General features: G+C 38.0%; 1 protein-coding gene across 3 annotated transcripts in view; it reads right to left on the reverse strand.

Annotated features, from left to right (window-relative positions):
* The window catches only part of GLDC (glycine decarboxylase), a 43,803-nt gene extending 39,072 nt beyond the window's left edge, over positions 1-4,731 (reverse strand). The window contains exons 1-2 of one of the 3 annotated variants that reach the window (XM_062017162.1): positions 4,480-4,731; positions 4,321-4,399 (exon numbers count right to left, since the gene is read on the reverse strand). In XM_062017162.1, coding sequence (XP_061873146.1) covers positions 4,321-4,399; positions 4,480-4,698 — 298 coding nt within the window. In that variant the 5' untranslated portion in view covers positions 4,699-4,731. Of the gene's footprint in view, positions 1-1,679; positions 4,400-4,479 lie in introns of those variants that run through there. The other 2 variants (XM_062017164.1, XM_062017163.1) reach the window with 2 other exon arrangements.
* Positions 4,732-22,170: the final 17,439 nt, after the last annotated feature.

Genomic DNA, 22,170 nt, shown 5'->3' on the forward strand with positions numbered 1-22,170 from the left:
AACTACAGAAAAAAAAGTGTTGCTCCATCTTTTTGACACATATCCTTTAGGTAAGTGTTGTTGAAATCCCCCCCCTCAGTCTTCTCTTTTCTAAAATCTCATCAAGAATTAATTTTTAAGTGGCATTTTAAACACAGAATCATAGCAAAACTTGATTTAACTGCATGAAGAGCTGTTAAATTCGAAGATACAAATAGTCCTTCTTACACTATAATTGCAACTGAGCAATAGTGCTTCTAAAAATATTTAGGCTGCAGACCCAATTAGTTTCTAACACAGATTTTATAAGCTAACGTTTCTAAATTCTAAAATTTGAGAATGTAACATATTCTGGAATATTTTGGAAAAAAATCCCCAACATGGCAGAGTTTGTAAACTCATTCTTTTTAATTAAAATCCTGGGGAAAAAAAAAAAAGGAGTACATAAAATATGTACAAATCCTACTGTTTAAATAAAGATAGGCATACAATTGAAGCATTGCTGGGATAACTGCAACTGATGCACACAGGAGGTTTGCAGAGATAAAAGGAAGATTACTCTTTACTAAGATGATTTGTTCTTTTACTTCAAATGGGTCAGTCATTACATATGTGCTAAAGCACCTTCAATACCTAAAAAAAAAGCTGACGAAGTTTACTTACTGTAACAAAGGGAAAAAAGCTCTGTAATACCAGTTGATCACAACTAGGTATCAAATAGATGCCCGGCCTTGTTGTAAATACTGATTGGATAGAAGTTGTGTGCCAAAATAACACTTTCCCTTAACTGCATTTGCAAAAAACCTGACTGTAAAAAAACCCCACCTCCAGAATTCGTTGAGGTATAGAAATGCAACTTACTGGTACTGGAAATCATACATTTGCTGTTTCACTCTTCCCATCTTTCAGTGACACCTTAGCTGTTTTTACAACACTGTCAATGGGCTCATGGCAGCATCCACTTTTAAAATGGCTTTTCTTTTTTTGGTCACAAAAGGGACATAGACATTTTTATAATATTACATATCAATAGAAGTAAGTCATTTCAGAAACTTAGCACAAGCTACATTCATTCTATTCTCCATTCCTGACCATGTGTGTAAAAGAAAAGACCTACCAACACATGCACACTAATTGGAAAAGCATTTCTAGCATAGATGCACTTGTATTAGCAAAGCTTAGCATTTACCAGAATAGCTCTTCCACTCCACTTTGCTTATACACTTCCATGTATAAGCAAAATGTCCAGTTAAGGCTAGAGGCTTTCTCTCTCAATGTATTATGTCCTTCAGGAAAGTAATGAAGCTTGTTTCTCCCACTGAACAGTAGGGCTGTACTGGAAAGACAACACGTATACAAAAAAGACTGTGCTCCTACTATAACCAGAGGCTTTATTTATGCGCAGTAGAATATGTAATATCATTTAAAACAGATTTTTAATATAATCTGCATCCACAGAAGGATTTTATTTTTCTTTTTCAGCTATCACATACACATAGCCAATTGATATTATGTTTTTTTAGACAACTTGTTACATTACAATGGAAGGATCTGTACCACAAAATAATTTTTCCTACTGCCACACGTAATCAAAATTTGAAGATATGCATATACATTAAATGTACACACCTGAAGCAAGGTCTAAACTAATTAAAGTTTAAAAAAACACAAATACAACTGCAGAGACCTATGATACTCACCCAGATGTGCTATTTATGGTGTGTGCGTGGTTTTTTTGAACTGCATATCTAATTCTAGCTGTAAGCATTGACTTTGACAAGACTCCACTGCAAGGTCAACTGCATTTCCCAATACAAAGGAGTAGTTCAAGCACAGCTGATCTGCTCAGCTGCACTCTAAACTGTGGAGTCCTGTGAGTATGGGTTTTAACTGACGTTACACTGGAAAGTGGAAGTGTAAATTTAAGCCACTAGGAATTGTATAAGAATTTCATGAATGTTGAAACTGAATAACTTGTTTTTAATTGCCTTGTCCTATTCTCTCATTGCATGTATGAGTTTGGGGGACGGTTGGAGCAAAGTTGTCTTTACACAAATGAAAAGAAAATGTTTAAAACAGAATACAGTTCTCATTACACTTTCCCAATTTTGCTTTTTTGCTGTAATCCAGGGAAATGACAGAGAAATAACATACCATACTCACATAAGAAATCCCGCACTAGTGATCGGAAAGATAGTTTTCTTTCCAATGGTACATTAGTGAAAAAGCAGGTTTTACTCAGAGTACAGTGTACTCAGGTACAAGACGTTTAATGTGAAGTTGCAAAATTTGAAGCTGAGACTTGTAACATTTACAAGCTGTGCAATTTTTTGCTGCTAATCTAGTGACAAACAGTGACAAAAATCTACACATTAAATTACAAAAGACAGTTAGTTCATCACACTGTCTGCAGAAGAAAAAGCAGCAGTGTACAGAAAAAGGTCTTCTGTACCTCACGCGAGCATCTCTTCTGAAAACTCACTGTTGCATGCTGTGCAATGTGAGACTCTGGATCACGGTCACATTCTTTCAAAGTTTACTCTAAGGGAACAAGAACAGCATAACAAGTGGAGCAAAATGCCAGTGAACTACAGTGTTAGCTAATGAGGTCCAGTTGCACAGTAGGAGCTTGCATAAAACAGAACATCAACTAACGCATACCAACTTTGCAGACATCCGCTTCAAAATTGTTATGCAAAACAGCATGAGAACACATAAGACTGCATCAAGATTTTCATTTAGGTTAGCATCACTAGCTTGGCTTTCAATAATGTAGGATTCTTTTAATGTGCAACTGCACAGTATCACTTTTATATGTGTTTCAGTAATGTAAAACTTCCTAAGAGCACACAGTATCACATACAAAAAGAAAAAAAAACCACAAAAACCAAAACCCAAAACACCTACCAAAACCAAAAAACCCAAAACAGAACACAGGTTTTTCAGAATGATCTAAAATGTTCTTTTCTCTGAGATTAATCATAGGATCATAGGAAGGGACACCGAATAATACTTTCAACAGTTATACAGAAAGAAGAAGGTGTTTAAATTCCACTTCTCTACCCCCACCCACATACCCATTTTAATAGGATGGGAAGTTACAAAAAACTAAAAGACCACCATCCTAATAAAATGGCTTTGAAGTAGAAACTTTCAGTCCCTACCGTATCCCTCCTGGCTAGACTCTTGTCTTTTCAGGCTCTAGTTTTCATGGCCTGGCCGTTCATTGTGGGGCTGCCTCCGCTCTCAAGTGTGATGTCATCTCAGAGTAACCAGATTAAAATGGCCGGGAGCCTCACCGGAGCTGCAGGCCTCAAGTTTATACTCAAATTACAACAATGACAAAACACCATCCAGAGGGATCAAATTTTCTACACTTCAGGCAAAGGATCTTGACATACATATAAAGTTAGTACTAATGTAATTGACTCCACCATCTGAATGACCACTGAGCTTTGTTAGTTTTACTGGAATTGTCTGACTTGGTGTATTTTTACGTCTTTCACTCATGGGATTTCAAGCACGATGGTCACAGATACCTCTCAAGATCTCTGTTACACAGTCAGGAATTTTGTGCCATGATCGTTACCTTTTAAAAAGGGTAATGTATAAAAAGTTACCAAATTGCATCAAGTTTTCCTACAGCAATTTGCTGAATTATTGCAGTGCCATAGTTGCTGGCTCAAATGTTTCTTATTCCTGCAGTTTACCCATCCATTTCCCTCAATCAAGCAGATTCCAAATTCTAGCCCTTGGTCTACTGTGTACCGGTTACACGGAGAAACGGGTCTTCCTACTATTAGAATCTGCAGATTATTTGGGGGGAGGGGGGGGCACTCAAGGCACACAACAAAGAAATCCTGCAGAAACACACAAGAACCAACAAAAGACAGTGGCCCGTTTGAAGTTACAGTCCCATTAAAGGGACGATTTTTTGCTACATTTTTCCTTCTGTATCAGACTCTTGGGACAAAGCGAAGAGTACTGTAGCACTTGAGCTGAAAACTATTTCTTCGGGGAGCTCCCATCTGCCACCCACGTTTTCCTGCCGATTTCCAACTAACGAGCAAGAAATGCAGCCGCCGAACTCCTCTACCAAGTTAGCCCGTCAAGATTAAAAGTGGCGGTGTTGGTACAGCAATGCCTCTTTGAGTCTTATTCTGCACTTCAGTGGGACGATCTGTTCGTTACACGTTCCAAAGGGGACGCTCGGGGCGGGAGTGGGGAGCACCTCAAATCCTGCCCTGCAGGCGCTGGGGGCCCGAAGGCGCCGCGGGAAGGGCTGCGAAAGGCTGGGGCGGGGAGCGGTCGGCAAGCACCCCGGGCCGCGCGGTCACTTACAGACGTGGTCGTCCATCCTCAGCGGCCTCCGGAGACGGATGCTGGCCGGTATAGTCTTATCCATCAGCTCCTCGACGCTCTGCCAAGAGGCCAAGGCATGTCGCCGTTAGCTACCCACCGGGAGGGCACCCGCCGCGCCGCCCCTCCGCCCGCACCTACCTGCACCCCGATGGCTCGCAGCATCTCCCGCTTCTCCCTCTCCCGCGGCCCGATGTGCCGCTGGGAGAAGTCATCGTGCCGCGGCAGGAGCCGCTCGATGCCCCGCGCGGGCTCGCCTCCGGCCCAGCGCCGCTGACCACCCCCCGCCGCCGCCGGCTGCAGGTGCCGCCGGGCCACGCGGACCGCCAGCTGCCCCCACCAGCGCCCGCAGCTCTGCATGGCCACAGCCGCCGCCACCGCCGCGCCTGGCAGCCACGCTTTGTTTGTGAGGGGCGGCGCGGCGCGGCCCCCGCTGCCGGCGCCAATGAGGCCCGGGGGCGGCGCCGCGCTCGCTCCGCCTGGCCTCCACCTGCCCGCCCGCCCCCCGCGCCGCGCGCCGCGCCGCCGAGCGTCCCAGCGGCGAGCCGGGTGTTCCTCCACCAAAGCCTGACTCTTGCTCCACCAAAGCCTGACTCAGGCCCATCAAAAGGTTTCTGTGTTTCTGCAGCGGAGCGTGGAGTTGCTTTCAAGTTGCCTTGCTTTTGGAGGAACAATGCTTGCCACTTTCTGTAGCTGTCACCGTGATGCGGGTTTGCCAACGATATCGGTGCTTTAACTTCCAGTGAAGTTAGTCTTGGGGAGTGGAGAGGCTAACTGGAACCTCTTGTTTCAGTTCCTCATCTCTGAGGATAAAGTCAGCATGGTTGCAAATGTTTGTTTATATTAACAAAACAAAGGGTAACAACACTGAGGACGCGTGTTTGCGTCAGCATTTAAATAGGGTAACAATACAAAATAAAATGTGCAACACTATGTTCCTGAGATGTACAGTGATTTCATCTTACTTGTGTCACAGATTTGCTGCCTGCCCTCTGAATTTAATGAGATCTCTGACAACTGCTTCTAAACGTAAAAATAATTCTACTTTGCAACAAAGATCGCTGACTCATGCAAACTCTCTGTAGTAAACACGGAATTCTTCTCCGTTGTAACCCGAGTTATCTAAACTACTCCATAATGCTGGAATAGGCTACCATTACTCATACCAGTTCTGAGTAATGACTTTAAGTCTTTGGCTTCAAAACTAGTGCCTTAAATTACAGACTGAGGAGAGATATAGCTCACTTCAGACAGCAAAAGTGTTGCAAACCCAATACTGACTTTAACAGATTGCTATTTAAAAAGAAATATGCTTCACTTTTTTCCTATGTAGCTTGCATCTTTATAAGTAGGATAGTAACATGAAGGAAATTAAAACTTGGCTATGACTTTTAGCTTGAGATAATGTAACAAAAGTGAACAGAGATATTAGAAAAACGCATAAAAAAAGTGACAGTAACAAATGAATTTCTAACATGAATTTGTACCTAAACCAATTTCTTCTTCAGGCATTTCCCAAGCTTTTGAAAACAATTTGCAGATTTAATCCAAATATTCTTGCAGACTTTGTCCAAATAATAAGTGTTCCTTTAATAATTTATCTTTTTTTTCTTTTTCTGATGAATAATATTGGGATGATGTTTAACACCAAATAAGCCATTACAGTCAGCTCACCTGAAATGGTGACTTTGATAGAATTATTTCATCAGTGTGAGGCCAGAGCTTTATTGTTGCCTGTAGTGCTATCGGGAGTGAAGTCTGGGGGGAAGACAGAATGTCAAATGTGAGTAAGTCTTTGATGTCAAATTGCCAAAACCTAGTAAATCTTGTAGCCACAAATAAGTCTATCACTTCTGAGGACTTAGACAGTAAAAACAGCTGTTTTCTGCCACGTACATCAGCAGAAGGAAGGAGGTGTCTTGGAAAAGAGGGCAGGATTGCAAATCAGTGTCTTGCTCTTAAAGCTATTTATTTGTGCAAAGCTCAGAGATGTGTGTGTTTTTGGCCTAATGAGCTGACATCACATGAGTTGCTATGTAGCTTCTGGTGATGTCAGCTTTGTTAGATAAAGCCCAAAACTCTTAAGAGGAAATAATTATTCTTCTGAATTTCAATTATAATTAATAAATATTATTAATACATTAAAGTGACATGGCATGTGTACTCTTCTTAACATTGATGCTTTTTAGCTTTGTTTGACTGCCACAGCAAGGACAAAAATCCTGCAATCTGCCTTGACTAAAGTCATAACCTAATTAACCACTCTTTGCTCCTTTTAAGTCACAAACTATCACAATAAGTTAAGATTCACTTCAGTTCCCTCCTATTGCCCAAAGCTGAAAGACTTTTCCAGCTGATAAGTTGGCCCTTGCAGCTTAGGGCTACAAAGATGATGGAGTGGAGCACCTCCCGTACAATGAAAGGCTGAGGGAGCTGGGGCTCTTTAGCTTGGAGAAGAGGAGACTGAGGAGTGACCTCATTGATGTTTACAAATACATAAAGGGTGAGTGTCAGAAGGATGGAGACAGGCTCTTCTCATTGATGTCCAGTGATAGGACAAGGGGCAATGGGTACAAGCTGGAACATTAGAGGTTCCAAAGAAACACAAGGAAGAATTGCTTCACTGTGAGGGTGATGGAGCACTGGAACAGGCTGCCCAGATGGGTTGTTGAGTCTCCTTCTCTAGCAACATTCAAAACCCACCTGGATGAGTTCCTGTGTGACCTATTCTAGGAGATCCTGCTCTGGCAGGGGGGTTGGACTAGATGATGTTTCATGGTCCCTTCCAACCCTTAAGATTCTGTGATTCTGTGCAGCTACCTAAGAAGGAATACAAGACGAGGACAAAAAGATATACTGATACCACTTTGCATTATTTCTACAGTCAGTTAGTATCCTGGAATTTCTTCATGTAGGACTTCTCAATTTGGATTTTTTCCCCCAAATTTGTTCAGCTGCTAATTAAACCCATATAAACTGCTAGTGGAATAAATATAATAGCTTACTATTCAAAAGCAGTCATTTTATAATCCTTTCTTTCTCAATGTACTATTCCTTAAAGTCATGAAAAGCACTCACAATGTTAAGGGCATTGCAACCAGTAAAAGAAAACAAATGATGCAGATATCATTACAGACTGACTTTAACATATGTTGACTTCTGTCTTTGTGCAAGATTTCTTTTTTTGTAGAAATTCCTCAAGGGAAAGAAAGGTTTTAGCAGTTGAAATTGCCACCTCTGCTGCCTCTTCTAAAAAAATTATTAGCCATCATTAGTATTTTCAAAAGTCTCTAACAAATCAGGTGAGGAACATGTACTAAATGGTTTCTGAATGGTCAGGCTTGGCACTTCAGGTACAGGACACTCTCATTAGCACTCTTCTTATCATGAAATAATCTTAAAATGCAGGGGCACAAGAGATGCAGAATGCCTCTTTGTCTACAGTGTCCAGTGTTTAGCTGTGTCTAATTCAATACTGAAGATCATCAGATAACGTACTAGTAAGGGTTTGGTGAGGTTTTTGTATACATAAAGATTTACACCACTGATCTTTAAATATGTAAACTAAACAGCTTGCAAATACAATTTATGTTTGATAGATATTTTAAAAATATTCCTTAGATAATAGTAGGTAAAATACAAAGTTGTTTATGCTTTTGGATTTGTACTGTAAACATTGCTACCTTTTATTTTGAGACATCTTTATCACAGTTTTTTTATCTTCATGGAATGCTTCATCTGCAACAGGATTCTTTGCTTAAAGTAAGTTTTGAAAAGCACCATGATGGTCATTACGTAAAGAACAGTACAACTATTTACCTAATATATCAAGCTAGGAATTACTTAATTTTCTTACTAAACTTACAACTAAGTGAAGTTGCAATATATCATACTTCTTTCACAAGCAATTAACAATTGCTTGGGACTGAAACATCTTTCATATGAAGAAAGGCTGTGAGAACTGGGGCTATTTAGTATAGAAAAGAAGAGACCGAGGGGAGATCTTATTAATATTTACAAATATCTAAAGGGTGGGTGTCAGGATGTTGGGACATCCCTTTTTTCTATAGCAGCTAGCAACAGCAGAAGGGGTAATGGGATGAAGCTGGAACACAAAAAGTTCCATTTAAGTATAAAAAACCCCTATTTTACTGTGAGGGAGCCCTGGCACAGGCTGCCCAGGGAAGTTGTGGAGTCTCTTTCCTTGGAGGTCTCTAAGACATGGTCCTATGTGACCTGATCTAGGTGAACCTGTTTCTGCAGGGGGGTTGGACTGGATGATCTCTAAAGGTCCCTTCCAACCCCTACCATTCTATGGTTCTATGATTTTATGAACAATTGCTACTAGTGGGCAGAAAATTACTTCTCCCCAGTGCATATGCATATGTCAGTATTTACTGGGTGAGGAATGGATTGCCATTTGTTTGGTTTTTTTCATTTATTTGCTTTTTACATCAGTAAAATTAAAGAGCTCCATAAATTGCATGCAAAATGTACCCAGGAAACAGTTGTCTTGCTCCTAACCTTCATGTAATAGTTTTGAAACATGCTTTTATGATACCCTGTGCTTAATATTTACATTGGCTATTGAGTCCTGACTGGCACTTTCTTGTACCAAGCATCAGAATATGCAGTGGTATAGGTGGTGCTATGTTGAGGGCAGCCAGCCAACCAATCAACTGCATATTCCTGAACCCATAGTGGTTCTCCAGAGCTTGATGCACCCATAATTGCCAAAGGTCCAGAAGCCATATTTGTAACCTTTTGTATCCACTACTATTTTTTTATTGACCATAGCTAGATCATAAAATAAAAGACACATTACACAGTATGTAACAGGGTTGACATGGCAGACTTCTCATGGATCATAATGGTGTTTGTTTTAGGGCTGCCATCCTCCACAAAAGGCTAGATAACATTAACATGCCAGATAACACAGTATGTTACTTCTTTAGCAGCCATAGACAAGCTTTTTCAGCAAGGTGTTTACTCTGTAAATGTCTTAATTCTGGATTAATATATATACAAGCTTTAAAGGATATCTTCTTTAACTAACAGTCTCTTATTTAGACAAATATTAACTCTCCCTGAGTAATTCAGCCTTTCATTTGTTCTGAACTCAGAACTGCCTGCACCTTCATTAGAGCTGACACTTCATGTAATTTCAAATCTTGCGTGTTTTCAGTTGCTTGATCAGCTGGATGTACGGTGAAGCTGAACTGTGCTTCTTCTCAAGGAAGTGGTTTTGTTCACATGCACATTCATACCTTCAGCATCTTCAGGGTGAAGCTATTATTTTGGTCGTGGTGTTAGAAATATGATCCTTAAGAAGCCTGTTATGTTCCACACTTGCTAAGTCAATAGAGCAGACCTAGAATATGTTACATAAATATCACAGTATACTTTATATCTCAAAGTAATAATATTTAAATATTGGTACAATTAATTGTATGGAATCATACATTTCTCCTCTTCAGAGTGAATATAGCAAGCAAAAATATTTAGGCTCTGTCTATATTTCTTGGATATACATATACTGATGCAAATTGATGTATAATCTACTACCTTTCCTATTGACGTTTAAAGGTTCAAATATATGTTTCTTTTTCTTATCAAATAAATACAATCTTTTTGATGGTGGAGAATAATACTGAGAGGTCTGATAAGGGAGTGCAGGGCTGTGAAAAAAGGGGGGAAAGGAGAAGGAAAAAAAATCCCTAAGACTTCAGAAGAAGAGATGTGTGGAAGACAGGAATAATCTAAGTACCTTTGAGTATTAACTTTGGGGCAGTCCTCTCCACCCCATATATTGTGTGGGCAAAGGGATGAAGGGAAACGTCTGAATGTTTTTAAGGTGTTAATGTAGTTTGTCTGTTACTTCCGTCAGGGAGCAGCAAGGGCCTGCTGCTCCCTCAGACCAGGTGCTCCAGGAGTAAAGGGCTATTCCAGAGCAGACAGGGTTTTCCCTCACAGGTCATGGTCCAACAAAGCCTGGTCATAGCAAGGTGAACCATGTGCTGGTAGTAGGATCCACTGACAGTAACAGGCAAGTGATGAGCCAGGTCCATCCAGGGACTCCAGGCAGGAATAAAAGGAGATGAGGCCAGAGTTAGGATGAGAGACAGTGGTTTGAGCTTGGATCTGCAACTCATTCAGCAGAGAGGGCTAGAGACAGTGGACAACGGATATCCAAGGGATGCATCCAGGAGACATACTAGCTACTGTCCAGCATGCCCATACTAGTCTGGAGACCAGAGTCTGGCAAGAGGGCTGAGGGCCTGGGCCTGAAGTGAAATGGGGACCCTGGGTTCACAGACAGCATTTATGAGTCCTCAGTGAGGCTGGTCAGGGCCAATAAGTTCTAACAGTGCACCTGTGGCCCTGACTTTCTCCTGTAACAACAGAAACAACTGTGTGGTTAGATAGGGACTTTCTGAATGCTGGCTTTGTCAACATGCTTTTAGATAATTTTAAAACTCTAGAGTGATTACAGTCCCATGGACCAAGTTTCTTAACCCTCTAACATAAGTTAAACCTTTTTTCCTGCTCCACCTCCTTTTATGTTTAGAGTTGAGGACATACACAGAGGAGATAAAGTGAAACGATTCCATATGTTGCTAGTTTGTTCTTCACCTGACACCGTGCTCCCTCATGCTGCAACTAACTGAACTACCAGACATGTTTGTGACACATGGCCAGACAGTGCAGATGCTGTTGCATCAACACGTCAGACAAACAACTCCACTTTCTGAAAACTGTAACATTACAATAAAATATATGGGTGGAGTTTTTATTCCTTGTTATCACTGCCATTTCTAATGGATGTATTTGTCAAAATCTATTGTCAATCCTTACTAAAGCCTACCACCATCCTCTGTAAACGTTCCAGAGGACAAGGCCAGGAGGATCTACACTGGATTTCTTACAGAGACAGGATTATTTACTGCTGAGTGAGGGATTTTCTGGTCTTTCATTTTGTCACTTGCTCTTTTTAAACTTGGTTCAAAGGTAAGCTTGATAGACCTTGAATGCAAATTCAGTTACTTAATACTGGATACATTAAACTCCTTATCATGTTATTTGTGTCCATTGGCCTTTAAATACTGAATATGGCTATATGATTAGAGCATTGCCTATGCAAATACTTTATATCAGTAGATGTTATCAATTACAAATTCGTATGTAACTGGCATTGCATTGCAAGAATTTCTCTTGCCCAATCTAGTTTTATTAGGCAATATAAAAGTTCTCTCTGTAGGACAAGGTACTGAGATATTCTTTGGGAAATAAACATCTGTCCTCTCTTATTCTTATCTAGGAGTTAAAGGTATTATGCAACAGAGTACGTAGATTTTGAAAATTCAGCAAGTCTAAAATGTTTTTTCAGAACACTCAGTTTTGTATATGCATGGCAATTTATTTTGTTACTTTTATGTTAGAAATCAAATTAATAACCTTTGTGCTTCAGATAGCACATCAATACAAACAGCTGAGATCACAGCTTCAGCAAAAATGTTTGGTTTGGGTTTTTTGTTTTTGCTTTTTTTTTAAAAAAAAAAAAAAAAAAAAGAAGAAAAATTTCAGATGGCTGCCTGGATTTTCATTTCAACAGGTATTAATGAAACCAGATATCAACTTGAAAAATTAAATAAAAACCTTTCCTGCTTTTCAAGACTTGGTAACAGATCCTCATTTTTCAGTGTTTTTGCCTTTTCCAGAGTTTGAATAAAATCCCCTAGCAGTAGGAAATCAATTACAAAGTCATTTTCCTCAGCTTTGTTTCAGGTAAATGTTTATGAAGTCCTCTTTATTACGTTATTACGTTAATCTTAAGCTCCAATAAGGTCATACCTCTTTCCCCTTTGCAGCTGAAAGCAAAGCATTTAGGAGGAAGGTATCCTGCAGTTCCTTATACTGCGAAGTTCCTTGGCAGTTTCTGACTCCTCTAAAAATCTAAAAAATCTGCTTAAGGAGGGCTGCTGCTTCCAGAGTTGTAATGATTTATGATTCTAAGAGATGGCTTAAACCAGTCCTGAAAATTAAATAAGTGATTCCATCAAAACATATTTTCTATCGTGTTCTAGGTTGCTTATAATCAGTTATAATATTTTGTTTGATCTTAGTCTTCACTATACATACATGTACACAGATACAGCCATTTAACTAAAGATGAAGTTTAATTTTCTAAGACTTCATTATACCAAGTCCAGCCTGAAAAGAGGAATTATTTTCTTGGCTGAATAAGCTCAGCTGTCCCACTAAAAGACCACAGGAGATTAATATCACAGTCATTACAAAGCAGAAAGCAAGACTGTACAATGGGGGATTAGGGAGTGAGAGAATTAGAAGTGGTTCTTCTGACAACCAATCAACAGCTGCAAAGGTTGGTTCAGCTAGCTTCTTGAAGTACATTTGCAATCAACTAGTGTATCTGATATTTTATAAACTAATGAATGCAGCTGTGTGAGCTCTTTAACATAGACAAAGATTGAATCAGCACAGAAGAATCTGGCTCTGAAATAAAAAAAACCTATTAAATGCCTTAATGTTACATAATGTCTTAGTTAACCTGTAACTTAGAAAACGCTTCAAATGTTGTAATGTCCTAGTTCTAGTATTAGGTATATTTTTGTTGCTCCTGTTAAAAAAAATGAAAGTAAAACTACCAGAAATTACTAAAATGTAAGATTTTTAAATAATCAGTTCACATATACTTACTAGAGCCTTTCAGTACTCAACCATACCTTCTCTAAACACCCCAGCTACAGTCACCTTGTAATGGCATGACCTGGCCATGACTTACCATTCACTTATGCTCCCTGAATTCCTTAGGGATTTGTACAGCCATGATCCTGTAGGTCTGGACAAAGAGCCATGCAATAATACTGGTTCGGTGTAGTGCTGTTAACATACTTCACCTCTCAAGAGGCTTTTTAGCATGATAATGAGCCTCACTTAATTCAGAAATTTGTTATTTAGTCCAGGCAAAATCCTGACTTGGGTGAGGAAGGAACAGCACACAGACTTTGGGGAGCAATTGGAAAGGCAGACTGCAGAAAGAAGTTGAAAAATGAAGCTTGAGATACCTACCTTACAGGAAGTACTGTCACTATGGCTTATGAAGAAGGTGTGTGATGGAACAAGCAACCAGTAAAAGCAGAGATCAAGAAAGGACTGACCGCTGGTGAATAGTAGGAGAACAGAACTGAGAGGCAGTTAATAATAATGATAAGTGTAGTGCCGATGAAAAAAAATTAAAAAAATCAAATAACTACCTATTTGCTAGGTAAGGTATATGTCCTAGTGAGATGTACCACTGAATATCTTGCTAAAAAGATATTCTAATACAAACGCCTGGAGACTGGATTAATTCTGCAAAGGAAATCCTAAATCTTAATTTTATGATTTTCAGAGTTTCATTTTGTTTCAACTTAAATTATAGCAGATGGGTCATAATCTGTAAGTAAAGTAGTCTGGTAGTATACAAAGATAGGGAAAGTGGAGAAATCTCAGACACTACTAAGAACTTCTTTAACATAACAGTGACCAATAGGAAGGACCCACTAGCTCATATAATGTTCTCATTACAGTCATTCTCTCAAAGAACGACACGACAAAATGCTAACTGCAGCAGCAAGAGGAAGTTGGAATTTCCAATTTGAAAATCGTGCCATTTCATATTAATCTGAAATGTGTGTCTTGATCTTCCAATGGATATTGAGTTAATTGAGAGCAGTCTGTTAATTTATTACTCTAGTGATGAATGTTAGAGATCACCTTCTCCTAACACTGCTAATATATTAGCCTACTTAAGTGCAAATATTTAAAATGTATCTTCTATGTGCTTACGTTTACCAGTTGCAAAATGGCATTATGCAACTTTGCCTTTGGCAAGCTTTTTAAAAAGCTGAAATAAATAAGAGGATCAAATCACCTTTTCTTTTTACTTGATTAGAGTTAACACAAACCTGAAACAGAGCCTCTGAAAAATTTGCAGAGAGAAAGCACAATTGTATTTCTTCATCTGAATGACAATTAATTTTTAAAATACTGTGTCATGGGGCCATAAGGATCTTCCAGAAATAAAAAAACCCCGTCATCCTCCTTACTGCTTCAACAGAACGCTCGCTCTTTGACAATCAACATCAAGTCTAGGTTAAAATTAAAAGACAGAATTAAATCCTTCCAAATAATTACTCAGGTCTCATTTGTAGGGAAAACACTGAGCAAGGAACATTGACTAATACAGTCTGCACTTTTTTGCCTAAGCAATTTTTAATCAAGGTAAGCAATATGCGCTGTTAAGTGGGACTTAATACTGAGAAGATCTTAAAGTAATAAAACACAATAGTGGCAATGAAATACAAAAAATAGATTCTTTCTGCTTCCCTGGTCGTGTCTTATTGTATTAACCGCTTTAGTCATACGTGAAATAACCAAAGAATTAAACTCAGGTCACCCATTATTAAGAAGCAGATAGCAGAACATGAAAAATTATTATCTTCTATTTTAAATTTCTGACCACTGCTGAGTAACACATGTCACAGTTCTCCAAGAACTTTGGTTTACAAACTAGCCTGAACCTTTCAGTAATTACTAAGCAGAAGAAACGAAATGGAAAATTAAGAGACCTGAAATAATTGCATAGAATTAGGAGACTTTTAGAAAGTATACTGATCTGCGAAGCAAAGGTAATTGATTTATACAAAGTATGAATAGTAAAATCTATGTATACAATTAAACATTCAATAATATAGATGGTTGTCCAGTCAAATTTACAACAGTCTGTTCAACTGAGAATCACAGCTTTAAGGATTATGTTTCCTCCTAAAACAATTCTCTTCATCTGAGGTTTTAGTCCTGTCAGAAGCCAATGCAGATACATCTGTGATAAGAACACAAAACATTTCTCAGCTCTCCCTGTGGGTATCTTAAGCCACTGGCATAAATTTATTTTCTGCCCTACAAAATATGAAATAAATTATTCACTAGTAAATAATGTAAAACTGGTATTTCTTTTTTCTAGTTCTCACGAATAAGATTCTTCATAATCTTTTTGCTTAAGAGAGACCCAATAGAAGCAAATATACTGATAGTCATATGACAGTATGCAACAGAGAACTTAACAGAAAAGTCTTAGCAGGAAGGAAAGTTAATGTAAAATCTAACCTCTCTTGTGTCCTCCCACCCCTATCCCTATGTCTGTGTCTGTCCCTCCCCCTTGATGATCCAGTCATATTTCACTATATGCTACGCTGCTCTCAGTGAACTTGTTTTGACAACAGATTGAGAAGCAGAACACTCTTGGGTTGTAAAGCACTTCCTGTACACTTGTTACAGGTTGAATACTTCCTACACCTTTACAGTCCTTGCCTTCTGACAAATCTCAGTATCTTCTGACAAATCTCAGTATTCCTCTTTGCCAGTGTTAGAGGACTTCAGGGAGTTCAAGGGCCATGGAAGGCCACTGGGATGGAGCAAGGGAGGGTATTTGGTGGGAGGATATCTGCCTGCTTGTCTAGTAAGTAAATATTATCATTGTATGCTTGGGCTTGTGAAAGAACAGAGTGTTACATTTGAAAGTCACTTTACATTGATTCACATATACACGCAAATAGATCACAGAGCTGTATGGATACCATGCCAGTTTTAAAAATAACAATAAATGGTGTGAGAAACATTTGTTTCATAGCTATTTTTAGAAAGAACAACTATGAAAAATACTAGCTTAATGCTGACCACCTTTCAAACTTGGTGAATTTTGTTCTGAAATGTGGTCAATATTTTGTGCTTTTGGTTTATCCAGGGCTGTTGAATGACCCCAATTTTTAGTCAAATAGATAAAAAATTGGTATTTAGTATGGGGTAAAAATATTTCTATTAATTAGCAAAGTGCCTTTATTTTACCTCTTTACTCCACAAAAATCTCTGAAAATGAAATCATTACAATCCTCTCTTCCATAGCTCAGATACTTTTCTCAGTAACTCATATTCTTTTTTAACAGTCATTTCACTCTCATATTAATTAAAGTACAGTACACACCACCACTGCTTTTTTTTTTTTTTTTTTTTTCTTGCTTTATATGGAAGAGAATGTATTTCTCTTTGGGGATATTTACCAATGTGGGGTTTTTTTTCCCCATAAATAGAAAGCTGATTATCTCCCTTCCCTTGATGGTCTCATGTGCCAAGTACAACTTGTTTCCCATGCTTTTGTACCTTTGTACTCTTCTGTAAAGGATATGGCTATGTTGTCCTACTTCTCTTTAGCACTCTAGGTCATTTAAGCAGTTCAAGGATCGGTGCTAGCACCCAAGGAAACAACAGTGTTTTCCAGCTTCTCACAACTCAACAACAGTTGCTGTCACAGTATACAGTTGTCTAACCCTTCAAGATCAGACTTTTTCAATCTTTTCTTAAGGACAGTATTTTGTTCTACCAGTGATTACAATTTTTGGTAAAACATATGTATCTGTGAAATGGACTTGATTATACTTTGAAGTTAATTGAGCTTCAGATGAACAAAAATAGAAAAAGCATTAAAAATTGCCATGAGTTACAAACAGATAATGGGAAGAGGTGAAGAAATCATCTAGGCAAGAAAGGGACTTAATATTTGTACATTTCTAGCCAGGATAAAGGGAAGGATGTTGATTTTTTTTCCCATATACTACTTCTGGCATAAATGTTGCCAAACAGGAAAGAAAGTTACTTGCTGTGATTGCAACCTTTTCCTGTAATTAGTGCTTCTCTGCAGGAATAGCAGATTGTTGCACCATCCTCAAAACTCTGTTCAAGCTTTCAACCAGCAGCTATGCACATGGCTGCAGGCAGGATCCTAGAAATCATTCCAAAACTTGCCTTCCATGCTTCAGCTGGGAAAATGAATGTATCAGTGCACTTCAGACAGTCTGGCTGCTACAAATTTTAATTATCCCATCTTAGTCCTTTCATTTCTTTACTTTTGCTTTTTGTTCTTCCTTTGATTTCTTCTAGTTCTGCTCTGCTGTCTTTTTTTCCTTCTCTGTTTTCTTCAAATTTTTATTTTACAACAACATTTTTTCTCTTATTTCCTTTACTTAGTCACATTTGTCTTCTTTCCTCCCTCTCATAAGTAGAAACACCAGTCTGAGACCTCGTTAAGCACAACTGTACACTTTTTATTTACATTTCATCTTACATTTTTGTACATCTTTATGTATAATCTACTTACTAGCTCCCATTTTTATATTCCAGTTCTGTAGAACTGAAATAATGGCATGGATTAAGCCATCTTCTTTTCTTCAAAACCACAGGTATGAGTTGTAATGCACACAGGTCTCTATAGATATTAATATAATACTTTCTTTTTTTAAAAAATCCCTCATATAATAAGCAATACCTAGCAATACTAGCTATAATTACTATCTTCCTCTCCTGCTACTGTGGCACCAGACTTTACTAGTACTCTAGGAAAAGTAGCATTTCATGTCCTACTGTAATATACTGCACTGTACTGTATTATATTGATACATAATTCAGCATTGCAATTTTTTCAAGACAATAGTAAATTATTTGTTGAAAAGACATGAGTAGTCTTATCTCTAGCACTGTCAGTACCTCACTGTTTAAAAAAACCACCAAACTTCTGCCTTTCCTTCTCTTTTCTCCATCTCTTTTTTCCCTGTTCTCATTTGTGAATTTCCTCCTCTTTTTGTGCACGATGAAGCATTTCATTTCAGTAATCATGTAGGAAAATATCTTTTTTTTTTTTTTTTTTTTTCTGGGTTAGTTTTCTGCTTAGTTAGTATTTTGATCAGCTAACAAAGAAGCCTAGCAAGTGGTGGGAGTGTTTCAAAGTGCAAGAAGGTGAAGCAGCAGCAACAAGCTGTTAGATCCACACATATTATCTATTGAAATATCAGTATTAGTGTTAGGATTTCCATTTACTAAAAAACTTACATAGGACTAGTAACCTAAAATGCCTGAAAGGTCTTTCAACTATTTTAGCTGTATTAGAGAAAATTAACTTTGTTGTACAAGAGCTTTTATTTTGTCAGTCAGGTCCTCAATCCCTTGAATTTCATTCTTCGTAAAACTGTCTGTAAACTAATCTGAAAACTCTTACTTATAAGGCATCTGAGCACAAGCAGTAGTCATTCAGAAGGGGTTTTTTTTGTTGTTTTTTTTTTTTATTCATTTCTCCTACCCTAAAGGGAAGAAAAGTACATACGACAGGTTCACATCAACACACTGGAGTAGACAATTTCACAGCTTCATCAACTGTAAACCACATGTAAACCATTTGCTCTTACACTGCCAATTAGTGTAGTCTGATTACTACTATAAATCTGATGAGCATGCCATAGTGAAACCTGTGACAGCTGATTGCCACAGCCGTCAGATCTAACCTACACCTCATTTTACCTTGAAGTAGGGGAATGCAGTCCCTTCTGCAAATGCTGGGGCAGAATAATTTGGGGCTGGAATAACTTGATTAAGTCTTACAGGGTCTTACAAAGCATACATGCTGTTACCAGTGCTTTGTCAGTGTCTCCTCTGTAAGCTTGCCTTCCTTTTTTTTTTTTTTCCTTCTCTTTCTCTTCTGTCTTACCAAATTCTTTGTGTGGATGCAACTGCAAGTGTTGCAGGGATTGATGATGCAGGGTACAGAAACTGTTATGTAGGAGTGTTTACAGCAATTTCTCAGGGAGGCTAAGAATGCTGCAGTTGTAGGATGTTAGGGAAGATCAGAAGCTCACAGCAGCTCATTTAATTTCTGTATAGATTCAAAATATATTCATGTGACATTTCTCTCAGCAAGAACATCAAAAAAGGAAGAGAAAAAAAGGTATTTCCATGTACAGATGGACACTATTAGCAGTACTTTTTTTAAAAGAATGTAAGAATTCCCAAAATGCCATTTTAAGCTGGAAAACAGAGAAACACAGCCTACAAGTGTGACAGAACTCTGCTCCCTTTTAGTTGTAGTTGTAGTGTGTGAGACTATTATTCAGATGTCTTAATAGTGTCTCCCATATCATTCAGGCAATTCAACTCCTTTAACTTGCAGACTTGGAAATTGCTACTTTAAAATTCATTTTCAAACTCTGTAGAAAGAGTTTAAGAGATAAAACCCCAAAAACTTGTTCTAATAAAAGGATGTAGATGAGATGACTTGAAGTGATCACTGTTGAAAATGAGAGATCTCACATAGTCTTCTGTTCACACCAAGTACCTAGTGCCTTTGTGACATCTCTGTGTACTGAAAATCCCCTTCCTGGTGCTGATTCAATCTCACAATTTATTGGAGAGGAGAAAAAAAAATAGTATTTTTTTAATAACTTGATTCATAGATTGAGTCTGCCCAGAGAGGGTTCTAGTAAACTCTAGAGCTGGTGTAAACTCAGTAAGTGATAGAAACAAGTGTGTGGGTTTATGTATATGTGAGTGCCTGTAAAAGAAATGCAATCTCATCTCATAGGAGCAAGCTGTTGGATTGACATAAGCCATGTTAGGAGAAATAGCTTGTATTCAAAGAACTATAAAATCATAGAATTGTTTGGTTGGAAAAGATCTTTAAGACCACCGAGTTCAACCACTAACCTAACACTGCCAAGCCCACCACTAAACCATGTATCTATTCAACACAAACATCTTTCACCGCCCACCACATTTAGGAGCAGCTTCTGTTTGGCTATGCCTACGAATTGTGTAGCACATCACATTCTATTATAGAGCTACATTTTGGAAAGCAGAGTATTTGGGTACAGTCCAACATCAGGACTTGTACATGTGTTTTAGTAATCTTACTGTTTTATTCTAATCGAGTTACTTTAAGTAGGCACACAGTTCCTTTTTTATTTTCTTCCCCCAGATTAATACTCTTCATATTGTTAGTCTTGGGCCAAAAACATACATTAGGATGTTTACTGTAATACCATATATAATTTCTTACATCTATCACCTCTACTAACATTGTTTGCTTCTCTGTTACTCACTGTTTCCTCTCCTTTTTCCTTTATACTAAAAATCATGTCAGTTCATTTGAGCACCTATTTGGAGCATGTATTCTTCTGTACATGTTATAGCTGTCTGATTCAATTTTATTTCTATTTGTAAAGACTTTATCACTATGTAAAATGGTGGGTAATTTTTTCCTTTTTACTGCTCCTTTTCAGCATCAGTAAAATCAATCAATTGCATGGATGTTAGTGGAACAACAATCTATCTGAATGTGTTTGAGTCTAAGCTGTTAAGAGCTATGCTTTATTTCAGGCATAATGATTAAATCAAAATGATTGTACAGGACACATCAGAAATTGAAAGATGGGAATTAGCTGGTACCACAGCTCACAAAAGAATTAACAGACTACATTGTATGACCCAAATCATTTCACCATCTGTACTTCACAACACATGGAAGTGATAAACACTGAAGTGATAGAAGTGAAACAGAGAAAAAAAAAAAAAGAATAAAAGGTATGTTATCTGTGTCTCAGCTGGCAAAGAATACCGCTTTTTGCAATAGGCTCTGAGATAAAATGAAGGATTTGCTTCTATCAAATATTAAATAAAAGTTTTGAGCACAGTAATACTAATGTAGCAGTGTGTGCTTTCAAAAACCTGCATAGCAACCTGGCTTAATCATTTTACTGAAGTTCTAATTTCATTTTCTACTCTTATAATTAATCCTATGATGTCCTAAGATTTTGATCTAGCTAAAAAAATTAGAAGCTATGCCAGCTGCACAAGTTCTAATAAAATGAGGTTGTTCCAAACCTAAAAATAAAAAACCCCACAATCCTCATTGTTTGAACATTCATCTTCACCTTGTTGTTATCCTGCCATTGTCTTTTACACATATAGAATTGTCAGAGCTCAGTGAAGTCACATCGGTGCTGCAGAGAAAACAGGTAGATATTGTGTTAAAACTTCCTCTTCTCAAAATCTCTTTTCAGAGGGTAATTCCAATATTTTAGCAGGATTTTTACTTATAGCCATGACAGAAGGATTATCTATTGCTTTGAACACATCTCACTGAGCAGCAAATGAGAGTTTTGAGCTAAACAGGTACTCTGACACATTTTGCACATGTGGCTGAGGCAGAAATGCAAGAGAATTAGGCTGATGAAAGGCTTGCATTTTTGTAGAACTTCTGACCCTTTCTTATCTTTCTTGGATGACCTCTGGATTGGAGCTGTCATTGATGTCATTCAAGTTAAAAAACCTTGGACTATCATCTCTTAAAATGTCATCATTACCCTGGACAGATGTTTGAAAGTTCCTTTTTGTGTTAAAAAACAAGGCAGAAAAAAAAAATCAAGAACTTGCTCTTTAGAAATTTTATATCTTGATATATCTCAGGTCAACATTCAGATTAGTATATATATTCCACCCTTGCACAGTGAGGGGAAAAACAACAACAAAATGCCCAAAGCTCTGCTCCCTGACCCACTTACTGTCATAACAGAAACCTGTCCTATTGCAGTACTAAATTGGCACTTAAGTGTTCATAATCTCTTATCAGGACTGGGAGTTCACATGGGAAGGAAGAGTAATGTAATTGAAAATATGATACAGAATGGATATACAGAAGTTGAACAAAAAAAAGCAATCAATTAAAAAGCAATAAGAGAACAAAAAGATCAGGAAAAAATATTTTCAGGAGTGTCTATTGACTTCTTTAAAAACAGTTTTCACAATGTACCTCTTATGGGATTTGTTTCTGTCTATAACTTGCAAATTATATGTATCAGCCTGCAACTAGTATTTATTCCATGACTGATTTCAGTATTTTCCATTTAAAAGATTCACTTTGTGTGTTTTTACTAAAGTCAAAATATACCAAGA

The sequence above is a fragment of the Colius striatus genome, chromosome Z (genome assembly GCF_028858725.1).
Source record: "Colius striatus isolate bColStr4 chromosome Z, bColStr4.1.hap1, whole genome shotgun sequence".
Lineage (NCBI taxonomy): Eukaryota > Metazoa > Chordata > Aves > Coliiformes > Coliidae > Colius > Colius striatus.